This window comes from Phascolarctos cinereus, unplaced genomic scaffold (assembly GCF_003287225.1).
Source record: "Phascolarctos cinereus isolate Bilbo 61053 unplaced genomic scaffold, phaCin_HiC Scaffold_1;HRSCAF=81, whole genome shotgun sequence".
Taxonomy (NCBI): domain Eukaryota; kingdom Metazoa; phylum Chordata; class Mammalia; order Diprotodontia; family Phascolarctidae; genus Phascolarctos; species Phascolarctos cinereus.
The window spans coordinates 184,613,748-184,631,666 of NW_027555514.1; the positions used below are offsets into that span (position 1 = coordinate 184,613,748).

At 39.9% G+C, this 17,919-nt stretch overlaps 1 protein-coding gene across 1 annotated transcript in view; it reads right to left on the minus strand.

Annotated features, from left to right (window-relative positions):
* Positions 1–2,981: 2,981 nt before the first annotated feature.
* The window catches only part of ANO2 (anoctamin 2), a 506,846-nt gene continuing 491,908 nt past the window's right edge, over positions 2,982–17,919 (minus strand). Inside the window, exons 24-25 of the mRNA XM_078149057.1 lie at positions 10,405–10,510; positions 2,982–3,910 (exon numbers count right to left, since the gene is read on the minus strand). Coding sequence (XP_078005183.1) covers positions 3,650–3,910; positions 10,405–10,510 — 367 coding nt within the window. The 3' untranslated portion in view covers positions 2,982–3,649. The remainder of the gene's footprint in view (positions 3,911–10,404; positions 10,511–17,919) is intronic.

Below are 17,919 nucleotides of genomic sequence, written 5' to 3' on the forward strand. Positions count from 1 at the left end.
TAACCATAAGTTTTATGAACTGTATAGTTTATTTAAATACTAACTATTATGATGATTACATGGGCAGGCCTAGATGAGAGAATGGGTTTGACTGTATGAATATATGTCCTAAGGGACATGATGATGGGGTATGGCCCCAAGCCGAGACCTCTGCCCCCCTCCCCAAAAAGAATTTGGGTCTCATTTGTCTATGGGCCCCAGAAACCTTTAAACTCTCCTTGAACTCACTTGGTCAAGGAAGCCGTTGCCTGAGGCCATAATCTACTCAACTGGCCTTTCCCTATAGTGTAGGCTCAATATCCCAATTCTTTGTTATCCTAATTAAGCCTAGCCCTCCATTCTCTATTCCCAGATGACCCAGACACTCCCATCAGAATTCTCCCAGGGCCCTTCCCTCCAGTTACCCCAGTTTCAAGATCTTCCCTAAACTCCTTTTCCAGTACTGGCCACTCCCATCAAGACTCCCCTTCTCCCAGCCCCCCTAGTCACTCCCAATCTACTTGGCCACTCCCAGATCCCTCCCATAGTCTTTCTGTATATAAGATCCATCCTGGCCACCATTTAGGGGCTGAGATTTCCTCATGTCTGCTCATCCTTACAAGCATCACAAAATGTTCAGATTCCTTAAGAGTCTGGCCTGTGTGGTTCATCTTTAATAAATCTTGTTTTTGGCTTGAAAGAAGGCTTGGGTCGAATAACTGGTCGAATTGGGCAGGACTCACGTGTTGTGATTTTGGGGTCTCAGCACCCCAAGCATCTAACTCTCAACAATGACATTCCATCTTCTCACTCTGTGTATTTTTACTGGCTATCTTCCATGCCTAGAATACTCTCCTTCCCATTCTTCATATACTGGTTTCCCTGAAGTCTTAGCTAAAACCCCACCTCTACAAGAAGCCATTTCCAATCCCCCTTAATACTACTGCCTTTGTGATTATATTTGATTTATCCTGTAAATATCTTGTTTGTACATAGTTGTCTGCAAATTGTCTCCCCCTCCCCCATTAGAATGTAGGCTTCTTGAGGTCAAGGACTATTTTTTAGTTTCTTTCTTCTGTGCTTGGTACAGTACAATGCCTAGCATATAGTAAGATGCTTAGTAAATGTTGCTTGTAGACTTGATTCGAATATATGTTTATACTCCAATGCCAAATATAAACATCTGCTTGTGGAAGAGGGAATAAATTTATTCATTTTGGCTACAGAGGGCAGGAAAGGGACCAGGGGGTAGAAGATTCATGGAAGTTCAACAAAAGGAAAAACTTCCTAACAATACTTATTTCCTGAAAGAGTTAAAGCTTAAGCCTCTGAGTTAAAAGTCGAGATTGTAGACCCACTGTTCCTATGGGGAGGAGATAAGATATCAGCCACGATCTCAAACTGAACCCAGAAGCAGAAAGCTCTGTAACTTTGTGGCCAGTGGAACCATTCCCAACAGAGTCTATACACTAAGACCCGAGGGGAATAGGCCCGGTGGAAGCAGCATAATGACATCGCCAGAGTATGCCTGTGGCCCTGTAAGGCCATGAATTTTCCCTCCATATATGTGGCCACTTGTGCTCTAGGTATGTGTACACCTCTAGAAGTCTCTATGGGGGGAGGAGGGAAGTAATAGTATTTATATAAAAAATTATACTTATGAAAATTATAAATGTTCTAGGTATATATAGCTCTCTGTGTGTGTTTACATACACATATACACACACATTTATATATACCATATACAAATATAAAATATTTGAGGGAAAATGTTTCAGGTTTAGGAGGGAATGCTTTTATTACTGCTTCTCTTGGTGTGTTTTTTCATTAAAACGCCTTTGATTTGTGTCTTATGGTGAACTAGTAAAAGTAAACACATTGGTGAGGATGCATGAGCTCTGTTTTTTTCTTTAGTGTAACTGCAGACCCTCAGCATACCTTGAATGCAAGGGGTAGCTCTCTGAGGGGCTCCAGAAGATACCACTGTGATTGGAGTCACTCCGCCAAAAGCTGGAGAACCTCCAATAATAGAGAAAATGTCAGGGAGGAAGAGGTTTTAACTTGTAAGTTCCCTTCTAACTCCTCAATTTATTATGAGCCATCCATATTTCCATTTTCCCTTCAACATGTCCTGCCTGCTCAAACCTGTGTTATTTCTCAATAACAATAATTTTATCTCATATCAGAGCTGCCAGCACATTTTAACTATAACAACCTGGTGTAGGTGTTTTTTTAATCCGTCTTCGTTGTTGTTCAGTCCTGTTAGACTATTTGTGACCCTATTTGGGATTTTCTTAGCAAAGATACTGGAATGGTTTGTTATTTCCTTCTTCAGCTCATTTTACAGATGAGGAAACTGAGGCAAACAGGTTCACACAGAACTCAGGTCCTCCTAACTCCAGGCTGTCTATCCCTGTTTTATAGATGATGAAAAGGAAGATCAGAGAAATTAATTGTTTATCTATGGTTATACTACTAAGAAATGATGCATCTGGGATTTGAACCTCAGAATCTCTAGGTTTGAAGGTACTTCCGATGTCATTTAGTCCAAACCTTTCCTACACAGGACTCTTCACTGCAACATTCCCCCAAATCCCATCATTTAGTACTTGTTCAAGGATCTCCCATCCTTCTGAGGCAGCTCATCCCACTTTGGGACAGTTGTAAGACAATTTTTCCCTACATGAAACCTCAATTTGCTCTGTGAGCATGGGGCAGGGGGAGGGGCTCTCCTAATTCCAAGGCCATTGATCCTTTATGTGCACTGAAAGAGTATACCTCCACCATGATGTCATTCCACCAACCACCCTCTTTCATGTTTTTCACTTTAATGTATTTTGTTTTATCCTTAATTTATTTTTGTCAAGCCAGTTAATGGCATTAGGAGAGGTATATCTGTATTTTTTTTATATGAAGGAAGCAGGTACAGAAACAAAAATATACCTTTTATGAAGACTTTTATTTTATCATTTTCAACCTGTACCATGATAAGATGATGGTTTAGCATATAATTTGGGTAATCTCAATTAAATGGTTTTGCATTCTCACCTCCACATGTCTAGGCTACCTGTAACAGTAAGACCCATAACAATTGCAGTGGATGAGGGGGAGACAAGGAAAGTTGTGTGAGATAGTGATGCTCTTAGGGCAAAAACTTGGGGTTAGGGTAAAGGAAAATGGGGAGGTCTGGGCAGTGCTATCAGGGATAGCATAAAGCTTTTTACTAGTCTTCTTTCATTGCCCCGTTGTCTTCTGGAATCTTGCTAAGCAAAAGGTTTTGGTATCTGAGAGAAGACTTTGGGACTGGGTGAGGAGGGGAGAGAAAGGCTCCTATTATCTTAGAACTCTGGGCCCCTGTGAGGGACATCATTGCTGTTAGACTGATCAGCTCAAAAATGGTACCAGTCCCAAGAGGGTCTGAAAGAAATCTAACTTTCATGTTCCTGAGAAGCCGCAGTGTGATTATCTCTCCTTTTCCCTCTCGAGTTTCCTCTCTTGCTTTTTAGTTTTAAGATACTATGAGACAGGAAAAATACGGGCAGAAGCACACATCCACCTCTCCCACACGCACCTCTATGTAGAAAATATGTGTTCTCTGATGTGTGAGTGTGCATTTGTCTCTCTAGCTGTGGGCTCTCCACATTTGTGTCTGCCCAGGTACCTCTAAGCATCACACGATGGTGTGCTGGGAGGCGGATGATGCGTGACTGCCCCTCTGACTCTGGCTGGAGTGTCGGCTGGAGTGTCGAAAGCTGGGAGTCAGGCTCTTGGGGCTCCTCTGGGCGGAGTCTATTAGCTTCAGTTTCTCATGCTCTTCCTTCAGGAAGAAGTCCATCAGCAAGCTCTTCTCTTTTTTGATCTGGTCACTGATGTCCTTGGGGATATCTGGGATCATCCAATCCACAAGGACACTGAGGAACATCACAAGGTTCTGCCCAAGGCAAGAAAGGAGTTGGAGGAGAACAAACTTAGCATAAGGTGAACACTGGCAGGTTTAAGCGATGTAGTAGAAAGGGCAAATTGGACTTTGTGTCAGCAGACTGGGTTTGAGTCTTAGGTCTGGCATTCCCCAGCTGTGTGACCTTAGATAAGGCACTTTCCCTCTCTGGGTTTGTTTTCTCATTGCTAAAAGGAGGGATTGATCTTTGATACATCTTCTAGTATAAATCCAGCAGTATTAGGAAGATAGCTGTTTTTCTAATCCACCTATTTTTGTAATTCCTACAGACTCTTTTTTGCTGTATTTTTTATACATCCTTCTTGCAGTCTCTGCTTACTTCAAAAAGTTTTGTGCTCCTGCTCCTGGGCACGTGCACAGCTTTATTTCTCTAGGCTGTCTAAGATGACTATCCATTACCTGCCATTGCCTTATGGTCTTTGCGGTTTACCTCCTCCTCTCATCTACCACAATACCCTGGCCTGATACCAGCTATACTAGTCGAGCCAGACTTTCTGTAGTCTCCCATTAATCTTCCTTCTCTCCTATTCCTTAACCTCAGTCTAGGATGCCACTTGGAACAATCTCCCATCTGCGTATTTCTTCAGATCTTTAGAGGGAAAGCTTTCTAACAATAACAATGCTTACACTACTGCAGAGTTTGCAAAGCACTTTCACTCTATCTTCAATGCAACCACTTCAACTAGATAGGACAGGTATTATTGTTTCCACTTTATAGATAAGCAAGCTGAGGCTCCAAGAGGATTGCTTGTGGTCCTAGAGCTAAGCAAAGATTCGAATGCAGGTCTTGTGACTGTAAGGCCAATGTCCTTTATGCTAGACTTTACTACCCTTCATCAACCCATTCTGTCAGTATAATTCTTCACCCACTTTCATCCCAAAAACCTCTTTCAACAATTCTATTTACATGTATTTATCAAATGCAGAGCAGTAATAATGATAACTCACACTTCTATAGTTCTTAAAGTGCTCTGACACCTCCTGTCTCTGTGACCTTTGGACACCTTGGATTTTCACCACTCTCTCTAAGATGTTCAGTTGCAGAACAGGTACTGAACTGCATTGATATAAGATATGTCCTCAATATGAGTTCCCAAAACCAATAAAATCATGGGTCCAGGCCAAAAACACAGACTGTGAGGCACATTCCTCTGTCTTGTCTTCCCTACTGATGAAAGGCAGTGATGGAGTTCCAAATTCTGTTATCTTAGGGCATTTTTCTACCTTTAAAATGAGTGTTATGATTCTAGTATTTTTCCTATACCTCAAGCGTCTGATGGTCTCATATTTCACAGGGTACAGCCATCTAAAAAAGTGGAGGAGTGACCAGAAATGAAATGTCAGCAGTCACAAGCAGAAACCTCAAAGACTAATTTAACTATAAGGGGAACTCATCAACCAAATCTGATTTTTTTTTAAATTAATGGGTAGAGGGAATGGAAGCAAAGGTAAGTTAATGAGGACAGACACACAAAAATAACATGGTCTTGTAAGAATAGGATCATAAATTATAAAACTAAGAATGAGCTAAGGCTGTTGATGAATACTAAAGGCAAAATAAGAGGGCTTTAAAAAAAAGCTATTTCGGAGAAAATAATCGATGAAGGTGAGAAGGTACTACTCAACACTTATTTTGCTTCTCTTTCTCTCTTCCAGGGAGAACGATCTTTGTTCTTGGAAATGTAGAATAAAAATGGTGATTAAGGAGTAGAAATTCATTGTAAGGCAGCATTTGGCTGCCTCAATGGTCACCCTGCCCAAACCAATTACATTCTCAGGTACTGAAATTAAAGGTCAAATATCATAATTTTCAAAAACAGAGGAAGAGTCTAGAAACTACAGGTCAATGAATAGAACTGTAAGTCTTCAAAAAATTGCAGAATACATTATTCAAAGGACTGGTTTATGAGGCCTTAGAAAGGCAAGCAGTGTTCACTAGAGGCCAACACCACTTCTTCAAGTATAAGCTATACCATACTGATCTCATTTCTATTTTTCCATGTCATTACTAGCCTGGTAGTTAAGAGAAATGATAGAAACAGAATATTTTTAGATTTCTCCATCTTGTCTATAGAACACGAGACTCTTTGTGAAAGGCTTTGCTAAAATCTAAATTTGATGATAGTACAAGTAAGGGGATCTAGAAGTAGTTGAAGGACTAGACCCACAGAACAGTTATTGAGTCAAAATGAATCAACAGTGTAACATGGAAGCTAAAAAAGCTAATGCCATCATAGATGTATTTAGAGTAATGTGGTATCTGGAAAGAGGGAGATAAGAATTCCACTGTGTTCTGCCTTACACTACAATTGGAGATCTTTTGCATATGTCATTTTAAGACTAACATAAGTGATTTATAGCTCATCCAAAAGAAGAAAAAGAAGGTAAGCAAAAAGACTAGAAGTCATCCTCATAGGTATCACTGAAACTTGGTAGGATGTGACTAAAATATTGTTCTAAAAGGTCATATTCTAATACAAAGGAACCACATAGTTTTGGCATCATATATTATAATGATATATTCAAACAAGGAAATCCAATAACCAATGTATTCATGGGAAGTGCTAATATCTTATTGGACATCAGAAATAAACAATCAAACAGCAATCCCAAGCTGGCATAGAAATATGATGTGGATTAATTTGTTGTAGTTTGGTTGTTTTTCAGTTGTGTCCAACTCTCTGTGACCCCATTTGGGGTTTTCTTGGCAAAGATACTGGAGTGGCTTGCCACTTCCTTCTCCAGCTCATTTTATAGGTGAGGAACTGAGGCAAACAGGGTTAAGTGACTTGCCCAGGGTCATATAGCTAGGAAGTGTCTGAGGCCAGATTTGAACTTGTGAAGATGAGTCTTCCTGATTCCAAGCCCAATGCTCTATCTATTGTACCGCCTAGCTACCCTAGTTTAATAGCGGATTTCAATTGTCCAGAAATCAGCTGGAATTCCTGCTCTGTTCAAAGCAGAACTAACACATTCTGGATTTGACTTGATGATAATTTCATCAAAAGTGGAGGGAGTGATAAGGGAAATTGCTATTTTGGATTTAATTTGGACCATTAGGGTGGAACTCCTTGATGAAGTAAAAACAACGTAAACATTGGGAATACTACATCTTAGAATTCATGGTAAAGGAGGAAAAGGTGGGAAATAGTTTGATATGCACCACAGGTTTTGTAAGGAAAAAAAATCTCAAAAGGTCTAAGGGCCTGAAAAGACTCATGGGAAGTTAGCCTGAGAGATAGGATGCTCCCATGAATTGAATTTTTAATAATAATAATGACAATTGTTAAAATTTCAGAAGCAATTCTGACAAAGAATAAAAGGTAAACTTGGAGATATCTGAATAGGTTAATACAGATGCCAAATCAACTAACTTGGATATAAGCAAGACAAGAATAGATGTCAGAAGCCAGGGCAAGGAACAAAGAATTAATTAAATTGATTGGCATGGTCCTGTGAGAATAGTATCAAGAGCACTATGAGATCAAAATGAGTTTGAGGCAGGCAATGAACATAAAAGGCATTTTAAGTTCTTTGGGAAAGGAGGAAAATCAAAGAAGGGACACGACATCTGCTAGTGGTACACACAATTTGATAATAGGAACAAGAAGGCAGAATTACTTAATGCTTATTTTGCTTATGTGTTTTCTGTCAGAATGTCTTTTTCTGAGATTAAAAAGAACAAAACAAAAATTGGTCAACAGGAAGTCGGCACCCAATATAAGCAAGGAGACAATAACAGATCAGCTAATTGCTCCTGATGAGTTGTTCCATCAGACTCAGGTTAATGAAAGAACTGGCTGATCATTAAATTGATAAGCTACAGTTAGTAATCTTTGAAAGATATTGGAGAGGTTCTAGAATACTTGACAAGCATAAATATTGTCTTATTTTAAAAAAAATAATAGACTGGAACTTGCAAACTATAGGCCAGTGAGCTTGACATTGGTTCCTGTTAGAAATGTAGAATGTATTATTAATATAGGTCATGTAAGACTAACTTAATTTCAGGGAAATGAAATTAATATAATTCATCTAGAGTTTATCAAAGCATCTCATAGTCTCTCGTGCTATCCTCATGGAAAAGATGGGGGCAATGAGTCATGTGATAGTAAAGTCGTATCTACATTTGGTTAAATGACTGGACCCAAAGACTTCCACAATGGGTCAATGTCAATTTGGAAGAAAGTCTCTAATAGATTATTCTAGGAATCTATCTTTGGTTTTGTTACGTTGTTCAACATTTTTATCAATGATTTGGACAAAGGCACAGATGGCATATAAGCAAGTGATACAAAACTAGAAAGAATAGCTAGTATTTTTGACAAGAGTGTTAGGAACCAAAAAGTTCTTGACAGGCTAAAATGATGGATCACATTTGGATAAGACAAAATTTAATTTAAATTTAATAAAAAGATAAAAACTTAATACAGTTAAATATAAAGTTCTAAGAGATAGGCGTTATAGTGGCTAGGGTTAGCCTCTCAGCCAGGAAGATCTCTTTCTGACTATGACTCTGGAGAAGTCACTTGAGCTCTGGGTGATGCTCTGAGGTTCTTAGTTGGAAAAAAGTTGCTGACTGGCATGGTAGATGGAATTTCCTCACTTGGAAGTTTCCTATACCAATGAAATCACAAGTATGGTCCCTATCCCTACCCTAAATGTAAACTTCTATACTTGTGCTCAAAAACTAAACTTTACAAATATAGGATTATAAATATGACTAGATAATAATTCATCTGAAAAATTTATGGGGTCTTAGTGGGCTACAAGATCAACATTTGACAAGGATGTGATTCTGCAGCCAAAGATTCTAATGTTAATTTCAACTTCATTAGAAGAGGCCCCAGTATACAGAACATGGGCAGTTCTACCATAACTCTGCCCTGCTCAGAGCAGGTAGTGTTAATTCTTAGAAACCCACATTTTGGAAAGGATATAAACTAAGATGGCAAAGCACCTGGAAATCATGCCATGCAAAGATTAGGTGTTTAGCCTAGAGAAGAAAAGAAGGAGGAGGGGATCGAAGAGCAGGACAGGACACGATTATTATATACAATAGTTCAAGGCTGCCATGGGGAAGAAGGATCAGACTTTTTGTGTCTAGCTACAGGGCAGGGTAGACCTAAGGGCACTGGATGCAAGTTATACAGAGGAAGATTGAGACATGATACACAGAAAAACTCCCTGATGATCAGAAATATCTCAAAGTAGAATGGGAGGTAATGGGTTCCCTTTCACAGGAAATCTTTAATAAGAGGCTGAATAATCAACTGTGGAAAGATTGTAGTAGAAAGTCTCTTTTCAGTGTGGATCAGATGTGAAGACCTCCCTGAGGGGTCTGCCAATTTTGAGATTCAGTGAGTCTTTGCTTGGGGTTTGCTCTACTTAACAACCTGTGAGTTCGGTGAATTCTTATATATGTATCTGTTTCTTGAGGAGTCTGGGGATGCACTAGAGAAATGTTATTTCATAGTCTGACTTTAAATCAGCTTGTAGCATAAGAGAAATGTGACATGGTAAAGTTAGGAGTGTCTTAGGGGCAGGGTAGGCTGAACAATTTTTTCAAATATATCTCACCATCTCTTAATGGAAAGAATGGTCGTCTTCTTTGAGTGAAAGACTAGCTCCTCTAGTCCCTAGGATGAAGGGATATTGAATGGGGAGCACTGTGGGATACCTTAGAGCTCTCTAGAGACACCCCCTTCAGGGAGAACAAAAGCCTCAGGGAGCCAAAAGAAAAAAGGATCTGCCCTCTTGCACTCTTCCTTGCTTGTCAGATGCTGTGGATCTGAGTGGGAATTTGGGGCCCTCTGGCTCAGGGAAATCTCAGCATCGCAACTGGAGCCATAGCTATTGTCAGAGATAAGGGATCAGGGGCTCAGATTTGCTATTCAGCCAAAATCTGGCTTTCACAGCCCCTTCCTACCAGATGTCTCAGAGAGTAAAACAATACCAAAAGGAAGGAATGGAGAGGAAAGTGAAGAAAGAGTCAGGAACATAGCTCTTTTCTCAGGTTAGTGGGAGAGAAGGGTAATTTGTCTGAGTTAAGAGCTGGGAATCTTTTTTTCTCCCTGCTTCTCTCCCCTACTCCCCATTTTTAACTGTCCCTTGTGTTAAGTGGGAAACCATAGTTTCCCACCAGGCCACATCTGCCTAATTACTTGGCCTTTTACCTTCCTTCTTTTTCTGGGAAGTCTATTTCCTTCAGAAAAGCCTCTCTGATACTTCCTTATCTCCTCTGCCTAAAGACAGAAGACATTTCACTTGTGACCCAGAGCCTTACACAAATATGAAAAAGGAGGCAGCCAACATTAATATTCTTTATTCTGGCTACTGAATTTCCACTTGGGCCAATCTAAATTCAGGTGAAACTCAGTCTTGAGAAGGCCAGAGAGAAGACAGCAAAAGGGGAGGTGGGGTGGGGAGGGAATCAGGGTTACATTTGATCCACCCAACTGACTTACCTGGAAGACGATGACAAAAGCCAAGCGGGCAGACAAGATAGACCAGTACTGTTTTGAAAATTCGTATTGGTTTGGGGCCCATGGTGGCTCTCGGTAATCCTTAAATCTGTCCAGGGAGAAAGGTGAGGATTAAAGCTAGAACAAGAATTGGGTGGAGGATAAATTCAGTGAGGTATATCTCTGGATAAAACCCCTAAGCAGAGACAGTGGTGAGGCCCTTGAGGAGCACTTGCCTTTAGTGAGCAATAATAATAGCTCACATTTATGTAGCACTATATTCACAATAACCTTGTGAGGTATATAGTGGGAATATACTGATTCCTACTTACATACATACATAACCATGGGCTCCCAGGCTGCTGCCTGGAAAGAATTACCACAGAGATGTCAGACTTGGGAAAGAAAGAATAGTCTCTGTCCCAGAAGATCTTCCTTTTTTGTGTGTCACATGAAAAGAAGGAAAACAGGTAGCACCAACCATGCGTATCAGACCTCTCAGCTCCAAAGCTCATTTGATCCCTTTCAAGAAATGGGTGACATCTCTATTTCAGCATTGGAGAAAGAGAGAAGTAGACACTGAGCCCGTTTGGATTTCCCACCAACAAAGAAGATATAACCATGCCCTTAAGAAAACATAATTTCCCAATAAACAAGGGAGTCTATAAACATATACCATAATTTACATACTCATATACCTAATATGCATAAGCCTTTGAAGCAAAGGTTCACCTTGAGGATAAACCTGAAGAGGGGAGCATTCTGAGCCAATATCTCCTTGACCAGTCTCACGTGGAAGGGTACTGGGGAATCAGAGGAATCATCTTAAATGTGAGCTCTTGCTTTCCCCTTAACCACTTCAATCCCCATTTATTATTATTATAAGCACTTCATGGTCTAACATCTATTATAACCCTCCATCCACATATCCTCCAAGGGACCATTATCACATATGGATGAAGAAACAGAGTCTCAGAAACACTATGATTTGCCTACAGTCAAACACAACTAGTGAGAACTGGAGCTAGGATTTGAATGCTGCTTTCCTGACTCACCTTCTGCTGGGTAAGGAGGGAAGTACCTGCCAGGGAAAGAAGGCAGCATTCTAGCCCCAGCCTTCCTGGGATATACAGAAAGCAGCTAGGTGGTACAGTGGATAGAGTACTGCACTTTGAGCCAGTTCAAAGACAGCTTCAGATATTTATAAACCATGAATTTGGGCAAATCACTTAACCTCTCCCAGCCTTAGTTTCTTCATCTATAAAATGGAGTTAATAGCACCTATCTCCCAGTGGCAATAAAATGGCACATCTGTGTTTTGCAAACTTAAAAGTGCAATATAAATGTTGTTACCTATATCATTATCATATACATTCTATCACATTCTCTTCCAGGATGCTTGATTACCTCCTACAACTCCACCTCTTCCAGTTGCCTTGCCTGAGCCTGCATGGTAAGAAGGAAAACAGCTGCTAGAGAAAGAAGGGAATATCCTAGCCCTGATGCCTTGGGAGGACACTACTCTGAAGTCAAACCCCTAGGATAAAACCTACATGAATTCATTCCTCAATGATTAAAAAATGTCAACCCCATCATAATGTCCCCATCGCAGTGATCTGAAACCCTGGGTGCCAATGTTCAAACTCTGTTCTCCATCCCCACTGCCTGCTCCCATATTTCCATCCACCCCTCAATATCCCACTCTAAAGCTACCTACCCCTTTTCATGCAGACTTTGGAGTGCCTGCTTCATAAACAACACACTTACCTGTTCCTTCTTCATGCCTTCTATCTTCTTGCACTCACTGAGATGTGATTCCCTCCCAATGACACAGCCTCCCTGGCTTCCCTTTCCAGTACTGGTTACACTGGTTCACCCGTACCCTCACTTGACTGCTCATGGTGGAGTAGTTGAGATATCCCCTTGCTACTTCCAGGCTTTCCCTCTACCACTATCACTTCCTCACTTCTCCTTCTTTGAGGTTCATTCAATCCACATTTGCCACCCAATCAAGATTCTAGTAGCTGTTACCTACCAATCTCTTTCTTTAACTGACAATTGTATCTCATAGGATTTCTCTCCTCCCCAATTTCTGCCCTCAAGTTAGGGGGCTTCAAAATACATATTGATTCTCCCTCAAACTCTCTAACCTTCCAGTCCCACAGTATACTCCCTTCCCAGGACCTACACCTCTACCCTACCTCAGCTACAAACGATTATCCCTTCATATTGTATATTATGCACAAACGCTCCACTTCCATGTTTATGAACTGTCATCTTTTCATCAATTGTATCCCCAGAGCTTAGCATAGTGTCTGACACATAGGAGGTGCTTAAAAAATGTTTAGTGGATTGGATGAACTCTAAAATTCCCTTGTCTGAACACAATTTGTTGTCATTACACCCCTCCCTCTGTCTTGCAACCTGTAACCCTATCCTTAGTCATCACTGCAACCTCCAGTCTCTATACCTCTTGATTCTTTTTCAGGCCATCAGCCCTGCATTGGCTACATTCTTCTCCATGCCCCATCTTGGTCCTTTAGTGAAACTAGTTCAGCTTTACACTGTCCTTTTTTTCTAGAGTTCCTTGTTCTCTTATTGCCAAACTTGTCCTGTCAAGCCTGAGCCTTAGATTGTACCTGCCATTTACTGCCTTCACCCTTATCTATGTGCTGCTCAATGAAACTGGAGAAATTCACAAAACTATGCTGTCTGAGTCCATTACAAATGTATATTACATACTCTCAATTGGACCCTCACTAGAGTGAGGCAATCCTTTTACATTTCCCTAATTGCCTCACTATCCTGCTCACCACAGCTATTTGTCTAAATCTTTTTCTGCCTCCTCAAACCTCGTCTGTCTCCCTCTCCCCACCACCCTTTTAAGTGAAAATTTTGCCTCATATTTCACTGAAAAAATTGAGGCCATTTACTGAGAGCTTCATTTTCTCCTCTCTTCTTTAAAGAATATCACTCAAATGGTTTCTGCCACTTTTTCCTCCTTCACCCTTTTTTCACATAAAGAGGTGGTCCTTCTTGCCAAGGCAAACCCATGACCATGAACAAGTGATCTCATTCCATCTCATTGTCTGCAGGAGATTGCTTTCCTGTAGCATCCTTATTCGTACTAATCTTCAATCTCTCCCTATATATTGATTGCTTCTTTATTGCCTATAAAAACATTCATGTCTCCTCATCCTCAAAAAACTCTCATGTGATCTATTACCCCTTATATTGACCTACATTTCTCCTCCTTTTGGTGGCTAAATTTTTAGAGAAGGCCATCTGTAATAGGTGCTCCCACTTCCTTTCCTCTTACTATCTTCTTTTTTAAATTCCATTTTTAATTTATGGAATAAAACAAGTATTTTCATAACATAGTACAATAAAAAGACATATATGAAACTGCAAATCTACTATGCACAACTTGATATCCCTTTCAAATATACAACAAAATTATTGTGTAATTTTTTTCCTTCTCTTCCTGCCCTCCTCCCACCCCACCCTAGATATGGCTACCATTAGACACAAATAGGCATATATATGTAAATTTATTCTGTACATACTTCTATTTGTCAGTTCTTTCTCTGGAAACAGATAGCGTCTTTCTTCACACGTCCTTTATAGTTAATCTATGTATTTATGATAGACAAAATAACTTATTCGTTCAAAGTTGTTCTTAAAACAATATTGCTTTTACCCTATACGATGTTCTCTTGGTTCTGCTCATTTCATTCTTCCTTATTTTGTACAAGTCTTTCCATGTTTTTCTAAAATCATTGAGCTCATCATTTATTATAGCACAGTAGTATTCCATCACAATTGCTGTCTTCAAAATTCTGCAGACAGGCTTCCGACCTCATCACTCAATGGACACTTCTCTCTCCAAAGTTACCAATGATTACAATTTCCAAATATAATGCCATTTTCTTAATCCTTACCATACTTGACCTTTTTGCAGCCTTTGGCATTGTTGATCACCCTCTTCTTGATATTCTTTTCTAAAACTAATCTCTCCTCTGTTTCTTCTCCTATTTTTCTTTTCATTCACATCTGACTCTTAATGGACCCATTTGGTCAGTTCCCTTTGCTGGATCTTCATCCAGGTCATCCTCACTAACCACAGGTGTCCTCCAAGGCTCTATCCTGGGACCTCTCTATTCCTCTTTCTGTACTATTATTTTTGATGATCTTACCAGCCTCCATAGATTCAATTATCATCTCTATGATGATGATTCTCAGCTCTACTTACCTGGTCTTAACCTCTCTTCTGACTTCCAGTCTCTAATATTGATCATTGGACACCTTTACTTGGATGTCCTGAAGACATCTTAATTCCATGTCTAAAACTAGACTAATGTTTATGCCTTCTGTTGTGTATCTCCAAATTATTCTGTCTATATCTTTTTGAACATAGTTGTTTGCATATTTTTTACCCCCATCAAATTGCAAGGTCGTTGAGAGCAGGGACTTTTTTTTTTTGCCTTTCTTTGTATCCCCAGAGCTTAATACGATACCTGGCAAACCGTAAGCACTTAATAAATGGTTATTGACTTGACTCATAAGCATTCTTTCCATTAGGCCAAGGTGGGAAGGGGTCACCAGGTTAACCAACAAAAATTTAAGTTCTAAAATAGCCAAAAGTCTGATGCCCCACTGTGTATTGTGGTGAGCCTGGGTTCTTGAAGGCTTTGCCAGTGGATACCAATCCCTAGCAAGTTGTACCAAGCAGCAAAACATTTGAATACATATTGTGCCAGTGATAGAGAAGTCTAACTACATAGAGAGCAGCTCATTACCACAAAGTTGATTATCAGGTGATGATTTTTGTTTGTTTGTTTGCCACAGAAGTTCATGAAATTTCCTAAGACTGTAATGTGTTTTGGCAGAAAGAGCACCAATATAAATGACACAATGGGTCTTCTGAAATGTTAAAACTGAAGAAGTGGTAGAAAGATCTCTCCGAAGTTCTGGGCTCTGCCATTTGCTGTGACCCTGAGCAGCTATTCTGACATTTAATTTCTCTCACTCCTAGTTTCCTCACCTATAAAATAAGGGGTTTGGGATAGTTGAATTTAAGGTTCCTTCTAACTCCAAAATTATACATTATATGCTTTTAAGATTCTGCACTTCCAAAGAAAATATCTTTTCCAAATTCTTCCCCAGTGTCTTAGACATGCGGTAGTGATCTGTGGTATAATCAAGGAGGGCAAGTACTGTTATATTTGTAATCACTTTGAAAAAATATGTAACTTATCTTCTTTCCCCTATAAATTTGGAAGTTTCTTAAGAACAGGGCCCATGTTTGTCTTTTATTTTGTGCACCTAGTACAATGTTCTATACCCTGTGGTCTCTGTGATAGTTTACAAAACAATTTTAGGAGTTTAGTGCAAGTATTGTTATTCTGAGAGCAGCTAGATGGGTAGAACAGTGGGCTGAGAATCAGAAAGACTTATCTTCATGAGTTCAAACCTGGCCTCAGATACTTACTAGCTGTGTGACTCTGGGCAAGTCACTTAATTCTGTTTGCCTCAATTCCTCATTGTAAAATGAGCTGGAGAAGGAAATGGTAAACCGCTCCAGCATCTTTGCCAAGAAAGCACCAAATGGGGTCACAAAGAGTCAGACATGACTGAAAAATGACTCATTGTTATTCCCATTTTTCTAAAGGAGAAAATTAAATTCAGAGAGATAAAGTGACCTCCCCTTTAATAAATGTTTAATTGAATTGATTGACACAGTTAATGACAACTAGATTTTGAACATGGTGACAATAGCAGGCCTGGATTGGCATCTTCTGGACCCTACTTTCCCAGACAGTCTACACAGCTGGATTTCTAAGCCAAAAGGAGAGTTGGCCAATCAAGCTGGGGATCAATTAGGGAGTGCTGAATGACAATCAATCACATTTGAATAGCCATATTTCATAGCTTGTATACCAGAGTGCAAATGTATGTAAGGATAGGAGATCTAAGAGATTTAATGAGACCAAAAGTCAGCATCCTGAAAACAGAAGTGTCTGCCTTTGCCTTCTTCCCAGGACCCTTTAAGAGGGCTTGGGTGATTCTTTATCTTTGGCTTGCAACCCACAATTCCTTATGACTCATGTTAAAACTGGCCCACTTTCCCAGAAAACAGCCCTGTCAAGTGCCTGAACTCACATATATCTGAACTTCTTATCTTGAAATAATGACAACTTTTGGGACCAGAGAAACTATGCTAGTTCATGGAACTATTCTTGCCATGGAGTTCAACATGTTGCCAGTGCTCAGTAAAGCATAAATATATCCCCTAGAGGAGGAAGGCACAGGGTGAAATGGGGTCACTGGTAGGCCAATGCTTGGGGAGGAAATGCCAAGTAGAGAGAGTACAGGACTTGGTTAGAAGTCTAAGTCACTTCACCTGCTATGTTGCCTGCTATGTCCTCAGTTTGTCTTTCTATAAAAGGGAGAAACTGTACTAGAATCAGGTCTTCTTAAATTTTTTTTTTGTGTCATGGTTACAGTGGCAGTCTGGGGAATCCCTTCTCAGAAGGTTTTTTAAATGTAACAAGGACATATGAAAGAAGACACTATAGAATGATTTTACACACATACACACACACACACACACACATTTATTATCTAATGATAATCATGGGGGGGAAATTTATATGATAACCTTATTATGTATTTAAAAGGAATAGCGATAGATTTGCAGTTTTGTGTGCAATTATCTTCTGTTATATTATGATATAGAAATGCTTGTTTTACTCCATTAATTAAAAATAAAATAAATAAATGTACAAAATAAAACATATAGGATTACAAAGGAAAATATTTGTATTGAAATAGTTATCAAAATAATTTTTTAAGAAGTTCATGGACCCCAGGTTAAGAACTTTTTGTCTAGGTGGCCCTTAAGATCCCTTTCAATTCTCAAATTCTGTGGTTCTGACTTGCTGAGGAAGTCAGAGTACATTACCATCCCAAAGTTTCACAGACTGGAGATTAGGAAGTAATAATGACCGACTTTTGCATATGGTTTGGGCTGGGGGTTGGTAGAGAAGGCCTTCAAGAATGAGAACTAGCCCTAGTATTTTCTTTCTTCTGAATGACCCAGTTGTTGATTCCAGATCAGTATAAAAGCATAGGAATCTCTAGTCATCAGGGAAATGGTAGAAGAAAGACTAGGACACTGGGAGTGGGAGATAGAGAGAGAGCCAGAGGTGGGGAAAAGAGATCATATGTGTGTACACAGGGATATGGATGGGGGCCAAGGATTTGAGAGCTACCACCCCCAACCCCCATCCCTCCTCTCCTAGCAGCTGATTGCAGCTGTTGGCTAGTGAGCTTGGTCTGATACCCAGATGGAAAAGGAAGCTTACTACAGCCAAGTCAAACACCGTGGGATTCAGTCATGTCCGTCCACTGCTGAGGGCAGAAATGCATTCAACTCTGGACAGTCCTTGTTAACAAGGACAGTGTGGATAAATGAGTCATGGGATATTAAAGCTAGAAGGAACCTACCTCATCTAT